The 18,539-nt window shown below is 43.0% G+C and overlaps 1 protein-coding gene across 2 annotated transcripts in view; it reads right to left on the bottom strand.

The window, feature by feature from the left end:
- Positions 1–3,212: 3,212 nt before the first annotated feature.
- LOC147602580 (uncharacterized) overlaps positions 3,213–18,539 on the bottom strand; it is a 108,322-nt gene continuing 92,995 nt past the window's right edge. For both annotated transcript variants that reach the window (XM_086797863.1, XM_086797862.1), the window contains exons 7-8: positions 3,416–3,488; positions 3,213–3,310 (exon numbers count right to left, since the gene is read on the bottom strand). In XM_086797863.1, coding sequence (XP_086653989.1) covers positions 3,480–3,488 — 9 coding nt within the window. In that variant the 3' untranslated portion in view covers positions 3,213–3,310; positions 3,416–3,479. The remainder of the gene's footprint in view (positions 3,311–3,415; positions 3,489–18,539) is intronic.

The following is an 18,539-nucleotide window of genomic DNA, read 5'->3' as shown; positions in this document are numbered from 1 at the left end:
ATTCATGTTTCTGACATGGTTGTCGTCAAAAGCAATCAGGGTGGAGAAAAATTGGCAAGGTGTGATACGAAGGGAGTTGGAAGTCGATGCTCAGGGGATGTGCATTCGCAAAGGATGCACCTTCATTGTTGGAATTGCAGAGATGAAAAGCTCTACAAGCAGCATTCCTGACGCCAAAGTGCAGCTGCACATTCTGACAAATTTGTTTTCATCCTTAGTAAGTCTTGTGCATGGACGCTGTGATCTTGATAAGGTCATTCTTATCTATGCTAAAGACGATGACAAAGGGAAGGGTGCCGATGATGAGGACTTTGACATCTGCTACATTTTAGATTAGATTGCCAGCCATGTTTGCAATATTACAGCCCTGGCTTGTAAAGGTTCGGTGAAATAGATTGTGAGGGTCTGACGTAAAATGAAGCTGGTCGAAAGCCAAGGTGAACATAGCAAATGAAGGACAAAAACATTGTACTAGGAGAAACTGATTGCTTGCATCACTAGATACAAATGTCAAATTCTAAGAAAGTTGAAGATGTTCTTTCGAATACTTGAAATTTCGTAGGTTTCATTGGTAAAAGGCTCATCTTTTGCGTTGGAAATTTGAATGGAGACGTGCATAATTATTGATTTGGAGTGTGTGCTCCAACACCAGCACGGAAGTCAGGAATGCTATGCATGCACTCGCCTTGCTTATTCTGTGCTTTGCTCGCATTGCTCCGTTTCCTTTTGTTGTTACTCGTTTTTTGAGGTTGTGCTATGGCTTCATCGTTGGCTGCTGCTCTATCGCCTCACCCCTGTGTTGTTGCTTCGCTTCTTTGCTTCTTCCTTCTTTCTGGACATTCGCGTCATCGCTTTAGCTTTGCCTACGCTTTGCTCCTTTGCTGCCTGCTGCTTTCTTGCAATTTCTTGTGCGCTACCTTTGCGCTTGCACTTGCAGGCTATATTTGTTTTGTTGCTTTATGCTTTGCTTGACGCTTTCATGCAGTCTCGTGCTTCATTTGCTGCTTTGAAATGACTCAAAGCAAATGTAACGAGATTGACGGGTCTCAAACCCGCAACTTCCACCTTTTGTGCTTCAGTTCATGCCTTTACTTCATCTGCTGGCGCCATTTTGTTGCTGCATCTGCGCTACGCTATAGCTTCGCTTCCCATATTTGCTCGCCTTGCTTTCTTCTTTTATTGCTGTTGCTGCTTTTTCTTGTTTTTCTTCAGATCTTGGCCTTGCTCTTCGATTTTCAATGACTAGCTTCTATGCTTCATATCGTGCCTTATGAGACTTCTTTTATTCGTCAGTGGCTGGATCCTCTTGCTTTATTCGTTTCATATCCTCACGCGATTATTCCACGATGAGTGTACATTTCGTTCAAGACTGGCATCTTGATTGTAATTGATATTCTCTACGTACACGTTTTATTAATCTTCATTCGTGGAAAAGCTCGGTGTTTTTTCTATCAACCTCACTTCTATAGAGTTCGCCGATAATGAGTTTCTTCGGCCAGAGATTTTATTTGTTGTCATTGATATTGTCGCTCCGTGTACGTTTTATCATGGAAGAAATCGAGTTTTAAACGATGCTTTGTTCTCTTCTCTAGAGTTCAATGAGATTGATGTTATGTCTTGACCATTGCTCATCATCGATCATATGCTATTGTTCTTTCCTCAAGTATATATGATTGAAGGTAACGGGTGCGGCCAAAGATTTCTTATTTGGTTGAGGTTGGAGCTTTGCAATTGATGCTATGACATAAACGTTCTCCTTCGCCATCGTTGTTATCAACATTTTGTAAAGCATTCAGCAATGTAAATCCTATCTTGCAATGCATCAACAGCATAAACAAAGCGCTACTGATCCAAATATAATTGCTTTGTAACTTTTAAGTACGCTTAACAAAGTCCAAACATACACGAGCAATATATTTATATGTTGTGGATTTCTTTGGAGACATGTTAGCTTTTGTTTTCAAGTAGAGTGTCTAATCCTATGGATAGTGCATATAGTTGAAACAAAGCAAGAAGAAGAAGGAAGGAGAAGGGGAGAGAGAGAGAGAGAGAGAGAGAGAGAGAGAGAGAGAGAGAGAGATTCATAATAATGGGATGTGTAATCAATTATTGTTTGGTAGACAAGTGATGAGTTAAACAAGCAAGAATGGAAAGATGATGATGATGAAACCACCTAAAGCATCACTTGATGGGTCCAATGACCAAGGAAAATTTTAAAAGGAATTTAAAGGCAAGGGCTAATTTTTCATGAAATCCCATTTTACTTGAAAATCAAACAAAACAAAAAATTGAATTCATGGAACTAACAACTAACTAATACAATGAACAAGATTAAAGAACGATTGTTGGAGCTATAAAGAATTTACAATGCTCCTAAAATCAAGGAGAGAATTAGCTACTACGGATACAATATTGGATGAGCAATGGGTTGAGGATGTGAGGCAAAGTCTTCCATCCTAGTGAACTTGAAGATCACAACGCATGACTATAAAAACTGAGATGAGATTGAAAGAGAAAACTCAAAATGATGTAGGATTACACCTTGAAGACATTGGAGGAATCGTCTTGCTACTACAAAAAGATATTTAAAAGCAGCAGGACATACTAAACTAGCACACAAATCACAATGGCAACCATTATCACACTTGATCCTATACAGGACATACTAAACTCTAGAGCACACAAATCACAATGGCAACCATTATCACACTTGATCCTAAACAAAACACTTCACAATTCACCAAATGAAGACATGCAAAGAGAGAGAGAGAGAGAGAGAGAGAGAGCATATTATTTTGCAATAAGTAGCACTAGCAGAAGTGCAGTTGCTTTTTTCCTTCAATGCAAGTTTTAGTTTTTGGGCATAGCATAATGCAAAATTTTAATCTATGTGTAGCATCCCATTTTCTTTTAAGTTAACAATGCTTAGTGGCATACAATATTATGCTTGCACCAATAGATTATACTTCATGCATATTATTTTGTTATGTAAAGCATATCATCTACTTTGGTGTTTGGTTTAACGCATGATAACACAATAAGCTTTGATTTTGAGACAAGGGTAATACAAAGTAAAGGAGGTATACAATGTAGTAGAAAAGTCCCCTTCAAATGAGGGTATGTAATACAAAATTCCCTTCAAAAGAGGGTATGCAACAAAAATAAGTACAAGATGATCTATATATATACAGAATGTATCTATACAACTAGCTATATTCCTCGTCATCCTTGTCCCTCCTCACCATCATTGTCCTCCTCATCTAGATCCCTCTCCACTTCCAGAGCCCTCCCTTGTGTCGAAGCTTAAGTCCTAACATAGCCAGAAGTAACACTTGAGTTAGAATATAAATTACGTCCGTTGTTAGAAATGGAAATCGAAATTAAGACAATTGAGATGCCCAAGTGGGAGACTTACATGTGAGTGAGTCACTTCCATCCAATTGATTTCATGGCCTTCTGCATCTAGCTTCACATAGACCTCATATGCGCTATTGACCCATGCATAATCAAACTCCTCAAGTGTCAGAGGGCATCCCAACACACGTCTTGTGGATCCATATATATATATATATATATATATATATATATATATATGACAAATTAGTGATACAAATATCATGCATTGTATTGAAACCAAACTAAAACTTATAAATGAAGTATATATATGCAGCAAAATACTTACAATTTTGTACATCATACTGCTTCTATGAAGCACCTCTCTTTTGCATTCGGATCATGGCCGCTCTTTTCTGCTTTCTCTTGTTTGGCTCATTCTCAATCTCTCTTGGGGCCTACTCTTGAATTGCTTATGATGCAAAATGGGCTTTGGCTTGCCCTACATTACATATCTCTGATTGGCGTGATGATTAAGTACAGTACACATGCGTTGTAGCATCCACTTTCGATGACTAAAATCTCTTCCACGCGGTATAGGGTAGGTGCTATAGAGCTGAGGTAGAACATACTCCTTGGCCTACCATGGCTGATTTGGCCATGTATCTAAGACATTCGTATCGAAGACCACGCTCATGATCTGTTGCATCCATGACAAGGTCTCTGGTCATGACCGCATTACCTTGCTTATCCATGACAAGGTCTCTGGTCATGACCGCATTACCTTGCTTATCCATGACAAGGTCTCTGGTCATGGGATCCATGTCAAATGGTAGTAGCTCATTTGTGGGATCAATCAGAGGCCAGGATGGAGTGGAAGGACCTATGGTACCTACATGTGTCTGAGTGACTAGGGTAGTAGATGCAGGCAAGGAGGTGGCCTATTGAGATGGGGGGGTTGAATATGCAGACTGTACTACATCCTCCACATCATCTCTGCAATATGATCCTGATTTATGACCATTGCAAGGACCATGGTGACATCGACCTCATGCCGATGATGCTTGGCTATGAGCTGACAATGCAAAACTACTAGGTGATGCCTCTACTGGTGTCTCCTGAGGTCTACAAGGAAGCCTCTTGTATGGACTCAATGGAGAGGGTCGAGTATTAGTCCCAATTTGTGGGGAGAGGGCCAAGCACTATTACTGTATGCAGCCAATGGAGAGGGCTATGCAATTGTAGGGGTAGTTTGTGGCTGTGACACTCCTAAAGAGGAAAAACATGCTATAAATCAAAGCTTATTGTGTTATCATGCGTTAAAGCAAACACCAAAGTAGATGATATGCTTTACATAACAAAATAATATGCATGAAGTATAATCTATTGGTGCAAGCATAATATTGTATGCCACTAAGCATTGTTAACTTAAAAGAAAATGGGATGCTACACATAGATTAAAATTTTGCATTATGCTATGCCCAAAAACTAAAACTTCCATTGAAGGAAAAAAGCAACTGCACTTATGCTAGTGCTACTTATTGCAAAATAATATGCTCTCTCTCTCTCTCTCTCTCTCTCTCTCTTTGCATGTCTTCATTTGGTGAATTGTGAAGTGTTTTGTATAGGATCAAGTGTGATAATGGTTGCCATTGTGATTTGTGTGCTCTAGAGTTTAGTATGTCCTGTATAGGATCAAGTGTGATAATGGTTGCCATTGTGATTTGTGTGCTAGTTTAGTATGTCCTGCTACTTTTAAATATCTTTTTGTAGCAAGACGACTCCTCCAATGTCTTCAAGGTGTAATCCTACATCATTTTGAGTTTTCTCTTTCAGTCTCATCTTAGTTTTTATAGTCATGAGTTGTGATCTTCAAGTTCACTAGGATGGAAGCCTTTGCCTCACATCCTCAAGCCATTGCTCATCCAATATTGTATCCGTAGTAGCTAATTCTCTCCTTGATTTTAGGAGCATTGTAAATTCTTTATAGCTCCAACAATCGTTCTTTAATCTTGAATTGATCCTTTCATTGTATTAGTTAGTTGTTAGTTCCATGAATTCAATTTTTTGTTTTGTTTGATTTTCAAGTAAAATGGGATTTCATGAAAAATTAACCCTTGCCTTTAAATTCCTTTTAAAATTTTCCTTGGTCATTGGCCTCATCAAGTGATGCTTTAGGTGGTTTCATCATCATCATCTTTCCATTCTTGCTTGTTTAACTCATCACTTGTCTACCAAACAATAATTGATTACACATCCCATTATTATGAATCTCTCTCTCTCTCTCTCTCTCTCTCTCTCTCTCTCTCTCCTTCTCCTTCCTTCTTCTTCTTGCTTTGTTTCAACTATATGCACTATCCATAGGATTAGACACTCTACTTGAAAACAAAAGCTAATATGTCTCCAAAGAAATCCACAACATATAAATATATTGCTCGTGTATGTTTGGACTTTGTTAAGCGTACTTAAAAGTTACAACGCAATTATATTAGGATCAGTAGCGCTTTGTTTATGCTGTTGATGCATTGCAAGACAGGATTTACATTGCTGAATGCTTTACAAAATGTTGATAACAACGATGGAGAAGGAGAACGTTTATGGCATAGCATCAATTGCAAAGCTCCAACCTCAACCAAACAAGAAATCTTTGGCCGCACCCGTTACCTTCAATCATATATACTTGAGGAAAGAACAATAGCATATGATCGATGATGAGCAATGGTCAAGACATAACATCAATCTCATTGAACTCTAGAGAAGAGAACAAAGCATCATTTAAAACTCGATTTCTTCCATGATAAAATGTACACGGAGTGACAATATCAATGACAACAAATAAAATCTCTGGCCGAAGAAACTCATTATCGCCGAACTCTATAGAAGTGAGGTTGATAGAAAAAACACCGAGCTTTTCCACGAATGAAGATTAATAAAACGTGTACGTAGAGAATATCAATTACAATCAAGATGCCAGTCTTGAATGAAATGTACACTCGTCGTGGAATAATCGTCGTGAGGATATGAAACGAATAAAGCAAGAGGATCCAGCCACCACTGACGAATAAAAGAAGTCTCATAAGGCACGATATGAAGCATTGAAGCTAGTCATTGAAAATCGAAGAGCAAGGCCAAGATCTGAAGAAAAACAAGAAAAAGCAGCAACAGCAACAAAAGAAGAAAGCAAGGCGAGCAAATATGGGAAGCGAAGCTATAGCGTAGCATAGATGCAGCAACAAAATGGCGCCAGCAGATGAAGTAAAGGCATGAACTGAAGCACAAAAGGTGGAAGTTGCGGGTTTGAGACCCGTCAATCTCGTTACATTTGCTTTGAGTCATTTCAAAGCAGCAAATGAAGCACGAGACAGCATGAAAGCATCAAGCAAAGCATAAAGCAACAAAACAAATATAGCCTGCAAGCGCAAGCGCAAAGGCAGCGCACAAGAAATTGCAAGAAAGCAACAGGCAGCAAAGGAGCAAAGCGCAGGCAAAGCTAAAGCAATCACGCGAATGTCCAGAAAGAAGGAAGAAGCAAAGAAGCGAAGCAACAACACAGGGGTGAGGCGATAGAGCAGCAGCCAGCGATGAACCAATAGCACAACCTCAAAAAACGAGTAACAACAAAAGGAAACGGAGTAATGCGAGCAAAGCACAGAACAAGCAAGACGAGTGCATGCATAGCATTCCTGACTTCCGTGCTGCTGTTGGAGCACACACTCCAAATCAATAATTATGCACGTCTCCATTCAAATTTCCAACGCAAAAGATGAGCCTTTTACCAATGAAACCTACAAAATTTCAACTATTCGAAAGAACATCTTCAACTTTCTTAGAATTTGACATTTGTATCTAGTGATGCAAGCAATTAGTTTCTCCTAGTACAATGTTTTTGTCCTTCATTTGCTATGTTCACCTTGGCTTTCGACCAGCTTCATTTTACATCAGACACTCACAATCTATTTCACCGAACCTTTACAAGCCAGGGCTGTAATATTGCAAACATGGCTGGCAATCTAATCTAAAATGTAGCAGATGTCAAAGTCCTCATCATCGGCACCCTTCCCTTTGTCATCGTCTTTAGCATAGATAAGAATGACCTTATCAACATCACAGCGTCCATGCACAAGACTTACTAAGGATGAAAACAAATTTGTCAGAATGTGCAGCTGCACTTTGGCGTCAGGAATGCTGCTTGTAGAGCTTTTCATCTCTGCAATTCCAGCAATGAAGGTGCATCCTTTGCGAATGCACATCCCCTGAGCATCGACTTCCAACTCCCTTCGTATCACACCTTGCCAATTTTTCTCCACCCTGATTGCTTTTGACGACAACCATGTCAGAAACATGAATAAAAACGGCGATCGAAGGGTAATCATATCATTGGAAACCAAAGCTTGCACTCTTTGTTTGAGTTGGAGCTCTTGCAAAGTCGCGCCAGCTAGTAAATCCAAAAAGTCTACAAGGACCAAAAGCTTTTCTTTTGCACTCCTGTAGTTTTGATGGCCAAGTGCTATCCGCAACTCCTTGCTAGCAATTCTGGCGGTGGTTCTTGCAAGTACCAAGCCTACTCTTTTGACGTCGTCGACTGATGCTTCGACGTCCCTGAGCATCATCATAATAAAGTCCTGAAGTTCACTCAATGTGATTTGAGCACAGCTACCATACAAGACAGCCTTCAGCTCGGCAGGATCGCTTATGTGTAGATAACTACACCAAACAAACGTTTGGAAAATAACAAGCCAGAATCGTACGGAAAACATCAATAACGTGAAGAAAAGAACGTGAGATTTATAGTTACCTGCAGACATCCAACAAATTACTCCAAGATACGGCTTTCCTGCTGGAGTTACTACCAAAGTAATGAAATGACTCCGCACCTTCTTTCGCCAACACCTTAAGTTTTTCTCTCATAATCTGTTCAGCTTGAAAGCCGCTAGTTCTAGAAAGGGAGCCTACCTGAAGGCTAGTCATGCGTAATGTCAATTTATTGTTTGCTTTGGACAGCCGATGGATCAACGCTAAGTTACCTGAAACCTTCGATACCTGTTGCTGGTGTCTATTAGCTTTTGATCCATGTGCGTAATCTTTTCTTCGAGAGCTTGGAAATTCTGTCGTCCAACTTTGAAATTTTGTCGCCTAGCTTGGAACTATTGCTTGAAAACTTTTGATCCATTCGGCATACTAGATCATCCCCGAATTTCTGTAAATCATCTTTCCTGACGAAATTGTGGCTTATCTTTGATTTTAACTTGCTTTTTCCCATTGAGCTCCACACAGCAAGCGCTGTGGAGCAAAATAAGCACAAAAAAGCAACCGATTCAAGAAAACTATTCAAGCCTAATTTCCTCAATTCTCACACAAGGAACTGAGTCAAAAACATCTAACGCTGAAGAGCATATCTATTGATCTTCTTCTTCGGCGTTTTCTTCCTTTTGATGCTCATATGCGCTTGATCGATCATCTGCTTCGACATAATAAACAGCAACTCAGAAACAGAAACGTAGAGACACTATGATGTGAACTTGAGTCTACGTTTCTACGATGTGAGCTTGAGTTGCAAAAAGGAAGTACCTTTTCATACTCGAAAGGAGATAAGCTTGACCTTTCCCGCCAAAATTGAATTTGAAATCGAGCGAGCAAAACTATATCATGTGACATATCTATGGAAAGAGCTCGACGAGTAGATTCTGGATCTATAATCTCCGACAAATTTTGAGCTCATATGTAGAAGTTATGGACGTCCGAAATTTCAAAAACTTTCCCCCCCACTTTTTGAAAATAAAAAGTACAAAAAGGTATCTTCTAAAGAATCTTTTGACCACCTTTAATCACCCAACATTTTTGTATACATGGCATCATACGATTGGCTCTTTTCCTTAATAACCTTTTAATCACATGGCATCTTAAAGGGCCCCTATAGACCTCAACCTTCCCCTAATGGTTGAGGATGTCCAATCCACAGGCTATAAATCAAGCGATGCTACACAAAGAAGTGAGACAACAAAGGACCCCAACTATCATAGGTCTACGGTGTGCATAGCAGCAACAGTAGCAGCTGAGGTAAAGAGAAAGCCAAGACCTAACAAAATGAGGCAAGCAATCAACCCAAGTATGCTATCATTAGCTTTGCACAAAGGATTCCTGAGGCCAAGTCTATTAGCTAAGATAGATACAAAGTAATGGCACATGGCCTTTTGATAGAGAGGTGCAAACTATCCTAAATGTGATGGGTAGTACCCTCCATGAATGTGAATAGAAATTTGTGTATATTAAGTTCTAGGGTCCTAGAAGTTAGGGTCATTCTCACAACCTAGACAACTTGTGTATGGAGTGTAGCAAAGAGCTATTTGTATTCAAAGCCATTTTGGGCTAAGTAATAGAAGAGCACTTTGCTTTCCAATCATTTTAACATTTCCTCTCTCTCTTTCAGTTCTATGCTTCACTTTGCATTATTTGGCCCCCCTTGCCCCCATGCTATGCATCCGCTGCCTGCTGACAATACAGATTTGCTTGACAAGGGCAATGCTTCTTTCATCATCTAGAAAAGGTGATTGCCCCCCACACCTAGATGAATGAAGGGCCATAAGACAAATTGATGAACCAAATGCACCACCACCATTTGGCATTAACATTTGGCAATCCTATGGGGGAATGCAAAGTTGGTTGCATTAGAGAAGCTCGTGGAGTGCAAGCAAATCAACTTACAGTGAATGATAGAGCTAATGGGTGCAAGAATAAGACATCAACTCAAATACCAATAATAAAGAGAAGAGTGAATCACTAGACTCAAAGCTAAGTCAAGAAAGTTTGAGATGATTTGCTAAAGAAGATGAATCCTTGACAGAGAGAAGTCAGAAGGCCAACAATTTTGCCAGTACCAATGCCAAAGAAAGAGAGGGAGGAGGAGGGAGTGACGAATAGAGTCAAATAGCCACAGTCCAATGAATTTGAGTGAGTTCAAGGAAAAGGGAGCCAACCGTCATCACCCTCACAAGAAAGAAGACTAAACTAAGAAGAACAAATAGAGATGAACAAACAAAGACAATCCACCAATTAGCCCACACCAAGGAGCCAATGGAGCAAGAGGAACACATATATAAATGAACTCTTCCAAATTAATGGGACACAAGTTAGAGAATCCTCGATCTCACTTACATAATTTCTTGAAAATAGCTGCAATCCTACAAGTCACTTGTGAGGAAGAGCAATTGATGTACTTCACTACCACTTTCACCCCAATAAAGCCATTGAATGGTGTGACTATATCGCGATGGAAACTTTGAGACATGGAATGAGTTGAAGGCTATGTTCTTGACAAAGTTCTAGCATGAATTCAGCAACAAGGAAGATGTATTGCTAAGGCTCAACTGCCTCTATCAAAACAAAATCAACTCAACATATGACTTTATAGCATGAACAAGGGTGTTGACCAATCAGCTCGACAAAACACAAGACAAAACTATGTTGTAGTCCTAGTTGATGAGTGGTCTTGCTCAAGGAGTGAAGTTGTGCAACATGGAGACTACATACCCAATGAGTACGTATGATGAATTTCTCCACATAGCAATTATGTTAGAGATGGGAAGCATGGAGTGATGAAAGGAAAAGAACGTGCCAGTTTGGGATGTAGATAGTGATGAAGACAAAGAAGAAGAAGTGGTCACCAAAAATGATACCAAAACTAAGAAGCAAGAGCTCAAGAAGCTTCTAAAAGAGATGAGAAAAAGGGAGAGGCCTACTACCACAAGTGCAAGACCAATGATCACACAACAAATGTCAATCGCATAGGTATTGCAACATACGCAACCATCTGGGCCACACAATCAAAGGTTGCGGGTTCAACAATCACAAATGAATGGAAGGCATCCACCAACATGAGCAAGAGATGAGGAAACCCTAACAAGGGAAAGATTGAAAAACAAAAACACAACATGCTACTTCTAGAGCAAAAAAGGGAATCAAAGAGCAAATGCCAACTATGAAAAAAGTAACTCAACATGTGACCAGGATGACTATGCACCACAAGCAGTAGTGATGAAGGTGAATTTGACGGTGGTCCCACGATCACAAGGTCTAGCCCTAGTAGATCTAAAGAAGCCAAGGGAGCAACAATTTCATTAGGAGGAGGAAGAGAAGATGGCAACAAAGATGAAGCACAAGCTGAAACAAAAAGAACCACTCATTGCAAGTTTCAGGTTCAACAAGAACAAATGAATGGCAGAAGTCCATCAATAGGACCAAGAGATGAGGAAACCCTAACAAGGGAAAAATCCAAGAGCAATTGCATAGCATGCTACTTCTATAGCAAAGAGAGAAGCAAACAGCAAATGCCAACTATGAAAAAAGTAACTCAACATGTTACCAAGATGACTATGCACCACAAGCGAGCATGGTATTGATGGATGTGAATTCGACGATGGTCACAATATCACAAGGTCCAACCCTAGCAAAGCCAAAGAAGCCAACAGAAATGAACAAAGGAGGGCAACAAATTCAAGAGCAAAGATGAAGCCAAAAGAATAGTGGAGTAGATGCGGATCAACTCAATCTGGGAGAAGTTTTGAGAATTGAATGTAATGATTCGGATCAATCAATTGATGGAACTCAATTCCCACTTTGTGAAATTCTTTCATAGTCTCATCATGGACCAACAACCCATAGCCACACCACTCACATCAATGATCAAAGCGATCAATATAGAGATGTGGAACAAAGAGGTACCTTTTAGGCATTTTTCTGAAAGGTGTTTTTGACTTGTGTATATATGGAACGTGTGGCGTGTGTGAAAGCTTTGCTATGGAATGCGTGTGAAGATGTACAGGGTGAATGGTTTTGTTATAGGCTTGTTAAAGGCTTGTTCAAAGTGAGGCTGGCTGTAGGTGGTATCAGCTGTTTGGCAGCTCTGGATGTGTGCATCCCCAAGTATGAGTGGGCATTGGAAGGCTGCATTTGAAAGAAGGTATGGAAGCATGGGCAGTTAAAAGATTGTGGGGCCAATGTAGCATGAAAAAGAAGGTCTTGGTGGCTATTATTGAAGCTCTAAAAAAATAATAATAATATGATATTGACGTGGCCAGACGAAGCAAAGTCCACTTGGCCGTTTATTTTGCTGCCAGTAATTCACCAGCACAAAAAAGAGGGTGAGAAGGTTGGAGAACGCCAGCTGGGAGTGTAGCTTGCGGCCTTGAAAAAAACGACGCCTCTCGGGTGACTGAGTAGAGAGCAGAGGGGCCTTCTAGGTGGTGGTCAAGGGCAGCCACAGCACGAGGAGAGACGCGAAGGAGCTTCTCTGGTGAAGGGGAAGCGCTGCAGTGGCAGGCGTCAAGGTGTGCAGGTTGGGTGCTGCAGATGGACTGCCAACCGTGGGGGAGGCGCTAGGAGGTGCTGCAGTGGGTAGGTCAGCAATAGAGGGCATCAACGAAAGAAAGGACCGGAGGTGTGAAGGGAGCGCAGCCTTGTGGAGTGAGGCGCTGCAGTTGGCTACACAGGCTGGCGCAGAGGCGACTGGAAAAAGGGCCGCTCTAGTGATTTGAACGAGGGCCAACGAAAAAAGATGGCCACCTCGTGGAGATAAGAAACGCGTAGGTGATGCTGCTGGGAGTGTGCAGACATCAGAGGCGTGGAGAGGTGGCGAAGGAACTTGAGGCCGGGTAGATGAAGTGGTCACAGAGTGGCTGTGCAGAGTGTGGGTTGGCGTAGTTGCTGCCTTGTGTGAGGCCAGTAGTAGGTGGCTACGGTGACTGGGCAGCGGGACAGGCCAGTGAAAAGATAGGGAGAGCGGCCAAGAGAAAAGGAAGCGAGGTGCTCTTGCTAAAAAGTGAAGTGGGCGACTGAAGGTGACTGGGGCTGCCTGTACAAGCTGGTGAAGAGGCTAAGAGACTGCTGCTGGGGCGCTGAGGCGGAGACGTGTATGGGTGAGGCCGCCATCTTGTGTAGCAAGGCCTGGCTGATAATAAAGAAGGGCCGGAAAGAGAAAGAGAGGCTTGCTGAAGGTCGTCAGTGAGGCAGGCAAGAGAAGGCTGAAGAAAAGGCTGGCGGCTGCGGGCGATTGGAGACGCCGACATACAGGTCCAGCCAGTGATTGGAGCAGTGGGCAGAGCCAATGCAGAGTGAAGGTGTGACCGCATTGTAGAGGGCTGGGGCTGCAGACAAAAGGTGCAAGGCTGCTGACGTGTGAGAGGGCGGCCTTTGGTAGGAAAAATAGAGGAGTTTGTAGAAAAGAAAGCTGCCTGGGGGGTGCATGCTAGACTGTTTTGATGGTGAAAAGAGAGGAAATTCTCCATGATGTGTCTGTGATGTCTTGAAGCTCTGGAAAGCCACGAATAAAGACTTGTCCGTATATTTGATGTGATGAAAGAGTGTTTTTTGTATGGGTGGTTTGGGAAGGGTGAAGTGTGAAGATTGAACTGTGTTGTGTTGGGGATTGTGGTGCCCCATTGTCTATGGTTTCGGTTGCAGGAGAGGATACGTTGAGCCGCCGAGCTCCGGCCTCGATGACCTGGCCATTCCCATAGGTGAAGAGTGAGAGAGAGATTTCTGTTTCCAGCATCGTGCTGGTGGTGCCCCTTGTGTTTATTGTGTCTTCCAAGGCTGCTGGGTAGGTAGCTGTAGAGGCATTTCTTCTTTTCCCAGCCTCCCGACAATTTTCTGGTGCCCCCCACTGAGGATCTTTCTTCAGGTCCCTTCAGTTTACAGGTTGCAACCATGGCGTTTGCTTATCCTGAGTTTCATGGTGATAAGAATGAGGATGTAGAGGATTTCTTGGAGCAAATGGAGGTAGCATGTATTACCAACCATGTGGATAATCCGGATCAAATTTTAAGGCTCTTTCAGATCTTTTTGAAGGGCACAGCGGGTACATGGCTTCGAGGGTTTGAAGCAAAAAGAATGATTGGTAGCCCATCTGGAATGACGATGGTGGAAAACCTGAGAGAAGCCCTTACAAAGGAGTTTCAGAGAAGAGAAGATCCCAATGACGTTTGGCAGGAGCTCCAGCAGTTGAAGCAAGGTGAAAGCCAGAGTGTGGCAAGCTATGTTACAATTTTCAGTGAGCTGTGGACAAGATGGTGTTTAGCTCTTGAAACAGAAGTTTCCCCCATGTTTGTGAAGAAGAAGCAATTCATAGCAGGTTTGAAGCAGAGTTTGTTGGTAAAAGTGGACTTGAAGCAACCTTCTACTTATGAAGAGGCGGTGAGGATTGCGGAAGAGAAAGAATGGAAGCTGAAGAAAATGGCAGGTTATGGGATGATCAAGGAAGACGAAGTGGTCAAGAATGGTTGTCTTGATGTGAATATGGTCCAGGTTGATTTTGTGCAACAAACACCTACTATGTACCAACAAATTGGCAGGGGAATGTACCAAGTAAATCCTAAAGTAGTCACCAAGGATTTTGGGCAGTTTAATGAGAGCACTATGAAGTCTATAGCGGTGGATGTTATGCCAGCTTATGGTTATGAGAACTACCAGATTTCTGATAATGTTTCCACTAGTCAGGGTGGTGTGTTAAGTGATGTTGTTTATGCTTCTAAAGTTCGAGCAGAGAAAATTCTTGCAGAGAATAAGGTTTTGCCAATCATAGGTAGGGATTTAGATGTCAACAGATGCTTCTCTTGGCTTAAAGAGCCAGTTCAGGAACCTAAGGGGAGGAGGGGAGAGACAGAAGATAGTCTACAAGAAGAGGATGGAATGGAAGAGCAAGTAGACGGAGAGATTGAAGGGGATGGACTGCAAATGGAGAATCTAGCAGGATTTGACACGAGGGGTGAGACAAGGGAGAATCTTGAGCCTGAACAAGAACCAAAGGTGGTTGGCAATGAGGAAGTAGAAGACAAGATGATGCTTGAAGCACCTCCGGAAATGAGTCTCTCTTCCGAAGAGGACTGTGGAAGTGGAAAGCTGATCACGGATGATCCGGTGAGTGAGAGCAATGCTTATCTGCTGGATTTTGGGAATTTTCTTATTGAACCGGTTGAAGAAGAACTAATGTTTGAGCAACCCGCCATGTGGGAGCCAGAGTCAGGTGAATTTGGGGTTATGAGGTCTGGGAATGCTATGCTGGAAGAAGACGGAATTTTTTCCACAACAGTGAATGCTTATGAGCCAGGTAATCAAAGGCCCAAGGATTTTGGTTGCAAAATGTTAATGCATATGCTTTTGACTGTGGCTGTGCAGTGGGCAAGTGAGGCCCAAGTATGTTTGGGATTGACCCAAAAAGAAGAGGATGTGGATGAGGGTTATGTAGACCCAGTTTTTGGTGATGCTAAGAGTGTGCATGAAGAGGATAGTCAGAATGGTGTGATGCCATTAGTCTTGAATGAAAGGAACTCCCAATTGGTATATCACTTAGAAGAAATAGATGGGCAGGCGTGTATAATGGGAAGAGACATGCAACAGTGGCCTTTTGACCCTGGAGGATGACAGTTCATGGATACTAATAACTGCTAGGACATGAATGTCCTGCAGGCTAGGTGGTTGGCAAAGTATGTTAGGCATTTTTCTGAAAGGTGTTTTTGACTTGTGTATATATGGAACGTGTGGCGTGTGTGAAAGCTTTGCTATGGAATGCGTGTGAAGATGTACAGGGTGAATGGTTTTGTTATAGGCTTGTTAAAGGCTTGTTCAAAGTGAGGCTGGCTATAGGTGGTATCAGCTGTTTGGCAGCTCTGGATATGTGCATCCCCAAGTATGAGTGGGCATTGGAAGGTTGCATTTGAAAGAAGGTATGGAAGCATGGGCAGTTAAAAGATTGTGGGGCCAATGTAGCATGAAAAAGAAGGTCTTGGTGGCTATTATTGAAGCTCTAAAAAAATAATAATAATATGATATTGACGTGGCCAGACGAAGCAAAGTCCACTTGGCCGTTTATTTTGCTACCAGCAATTCGCCAGCACAAAAAAAAAGGGTGAGAAGGTTGGAGAACGCCAGCTGGGAGTGTAGCTTGCGGCCTTGAAAAAAACGACGCCTCTCGGGTGACCGAGTAGAGAGCGGAGGGGCCTTCTAGGTGGTGGTCAAGGGCAGCCACAGCACGAGGAGAGACGCGAAGGAGCTTCTCTGGTGAAGGGGAAGCGCTGCAGTTGGCAGGCGTCAAGGTGTGCAGGTTGGGTGCTGCAGATGGACTGCCAACCGTAGGGGAGGCGCTAGGAGGTGCTGTAGTTGCTGGGTAGGTCAGCAATAGAGGGCATCAACGAAAGAAAGGACCGGAGGTGTGAAGGGAGCGCAGCCTTGTGGAGTGAGGCGCTGCAGTTGGCTACACAGGCTGGCGCAGAGGCGACTGGAAAAAGGGCCGCTCTAGTGATTTGAACGAGGGCCAACGAAAAAAGATGGCCGCCTCGTGGAGATAAGAAACGCGTAGGTGATGCTGCTGGGAGTGTGCAGACATCAGAGGCGTGGAGAGGTGGCGAAGGAACTTGGGGCCGGGTAGATGAAGTGGTCACAGAGTGGCTGTGCAGAGTGTGGGTTGGCGTAGTTGCTGCCTTGTGTGAGGCCAGTTGGTGGCTACGGTGACTGGGCAACGGGACAGGCCAGTGAAAAGATAGGGAGAGCGGCCAAGAGAAAAGGAAGCGAGGTGCTCTTGCTAAAAAGTGAAGTGGGCGACTGAAGGTGACTGGGGCTGCCTGTACAAGCTGGTGAAGAGGCTAAGAGACTGCTGCTGGGGCGCTGAGGCGGAGACGTGTATGGGTGAGGCCGCCATCTTGTGTAGCAAGGCCTGGCTGATAATAAAGAAGGGCCAGACAGAGAAAGAGAGGCTTCCTGAAGGTCGTCAGTGAGGCAGGCAAGAGAAGGCTGAAGAAAAGGCTGGCGGCTACGGGCGATTGGAGACGCCGACATACAGGTCCAGCCAGTGATTGGAGCAGTGGGCAGAGCCAATGCAGAGTGAAGGTGTGACCGCATTGTAGAGGGATGGGGCTGCAGACAAAAGGTGCAAGGCTGCTGACGTGTGAGAGGGCGGCCTTTGGTAGGAAAAATAGAGGAGTTTGTAGAAAAGAAAGCTGCCTGGGGGGTGCATGCTAGACTGTTTTGATGGTGAAAAGAGAGGAAATTCTCCATGATGTGTCTGTGATGTCTTGAAGCTCTGGAAAGCCACGAATAAAGACTTGTCCGTATATTTGATGTGATGAAAGAGTGTTTTTTGTATGGGTGGTTTGGGAAGGGTGAAGTGTGAAGATTGAACTGTGTTGTGTTGGGGATTGTGGTGCCCCATTGTCTATGGTTTCGGCTGCAGGAGAGGATACGTTGAGCTGCCGAGCTCCGGCCTCGATGACCTGGCCATTCCCATAGGTGAAGAGTGAGAGAGAGATTTCTGTTTCCAGCATCGTGCTGGTGGTGCCCCTTGTGCTTATTGTGTCTTCCAAGGCTGCTGGGTAGGTAGCTGTAGAGGCATTTCTTCTTTTCCCAGCCTCCCGACAATTTTCTGGTGCCCCCCACTGAGGATCTTTCTTCAGGTCCCTTCAGTTTACAGGTTGCAACCATGGCGTTTGCTTATCCTGAGTTTCATGGTGATAAGAATGAGGATGTAGAGGATTTCTTGGAGCAAATGGAGGTAGCATGTATTACCAACCATGTGGATAATCCGGATCAAATTTTAAGGCTCTTTCAGATCTTTTTGAAGGGCACAGCGGGTACATGGCTTCGAGGGTTTGAAGCAAAAAGAATGATTGGTAGCCCATCTGGAATGACGATGGTGGAAAACCTGAGAGAAGCCCTTACAAAGGAGTTTCAGAGAAGAGAAGATCCCAATGACGTTTGGCAAGAGCTCCAGCAGTTGAAGCAAGGTGAAAGCCAGAGTGTGGCAAGCTATGTTACAATTTTCAGTGAGCTGTGGACAAGATGGTGTTTAGCTCTTGAAACAGAAGTTTCCCCCATGTTTGTGAAGAAGAAGCAATTCATAGCAGGTTTGAAGCAGAGTTTGTTGGTAAAAGTGGACTTGAAGCAACCTTCTACTTATGAAGAGGCGGTGAGGATTGCGGAAGAGAAAGAATGGAAGATGAAGAAAATGGCAGATTATGGGATGATCAAGGAAGACGAAGTGGTCAAGAATGGTTGTCTTGATGTGAATATGGTCCAGGTTGATTTTGTGCAACAAACACCTACTATGTACCAACAAATTGGCAGGGGAATGTACCAAGTAAATCCTAAGGTAGTCACCAAGGATTTTGGGCAGTTTAATGAGAGCACTGTGAAGTCTATAGCGGTGGATGTTATGCCAGCTT

Source organism: Cibotium barometz, unplaced genomic scaffold (genome assembly GCF_041138505.1).
Source record: "Cibotium barometz isolate CiBa-2024 unplaced genomic scaffold, ASM4113850v1 ctg453, whole genome shotgun sequence".
Taxonomy (NCBI): domain Eukaryota; kingdom Viridiplantae; phylum Streptophyta; class Polypodiopsida; order Cyatheales; family Cibotiaceae; genus Cibotium; species Cibotium barometz.
Note: the sequence above shows the minus strand (reverse complement) of the source record. Positions and strands in the feature narration are given on the sequence as shown.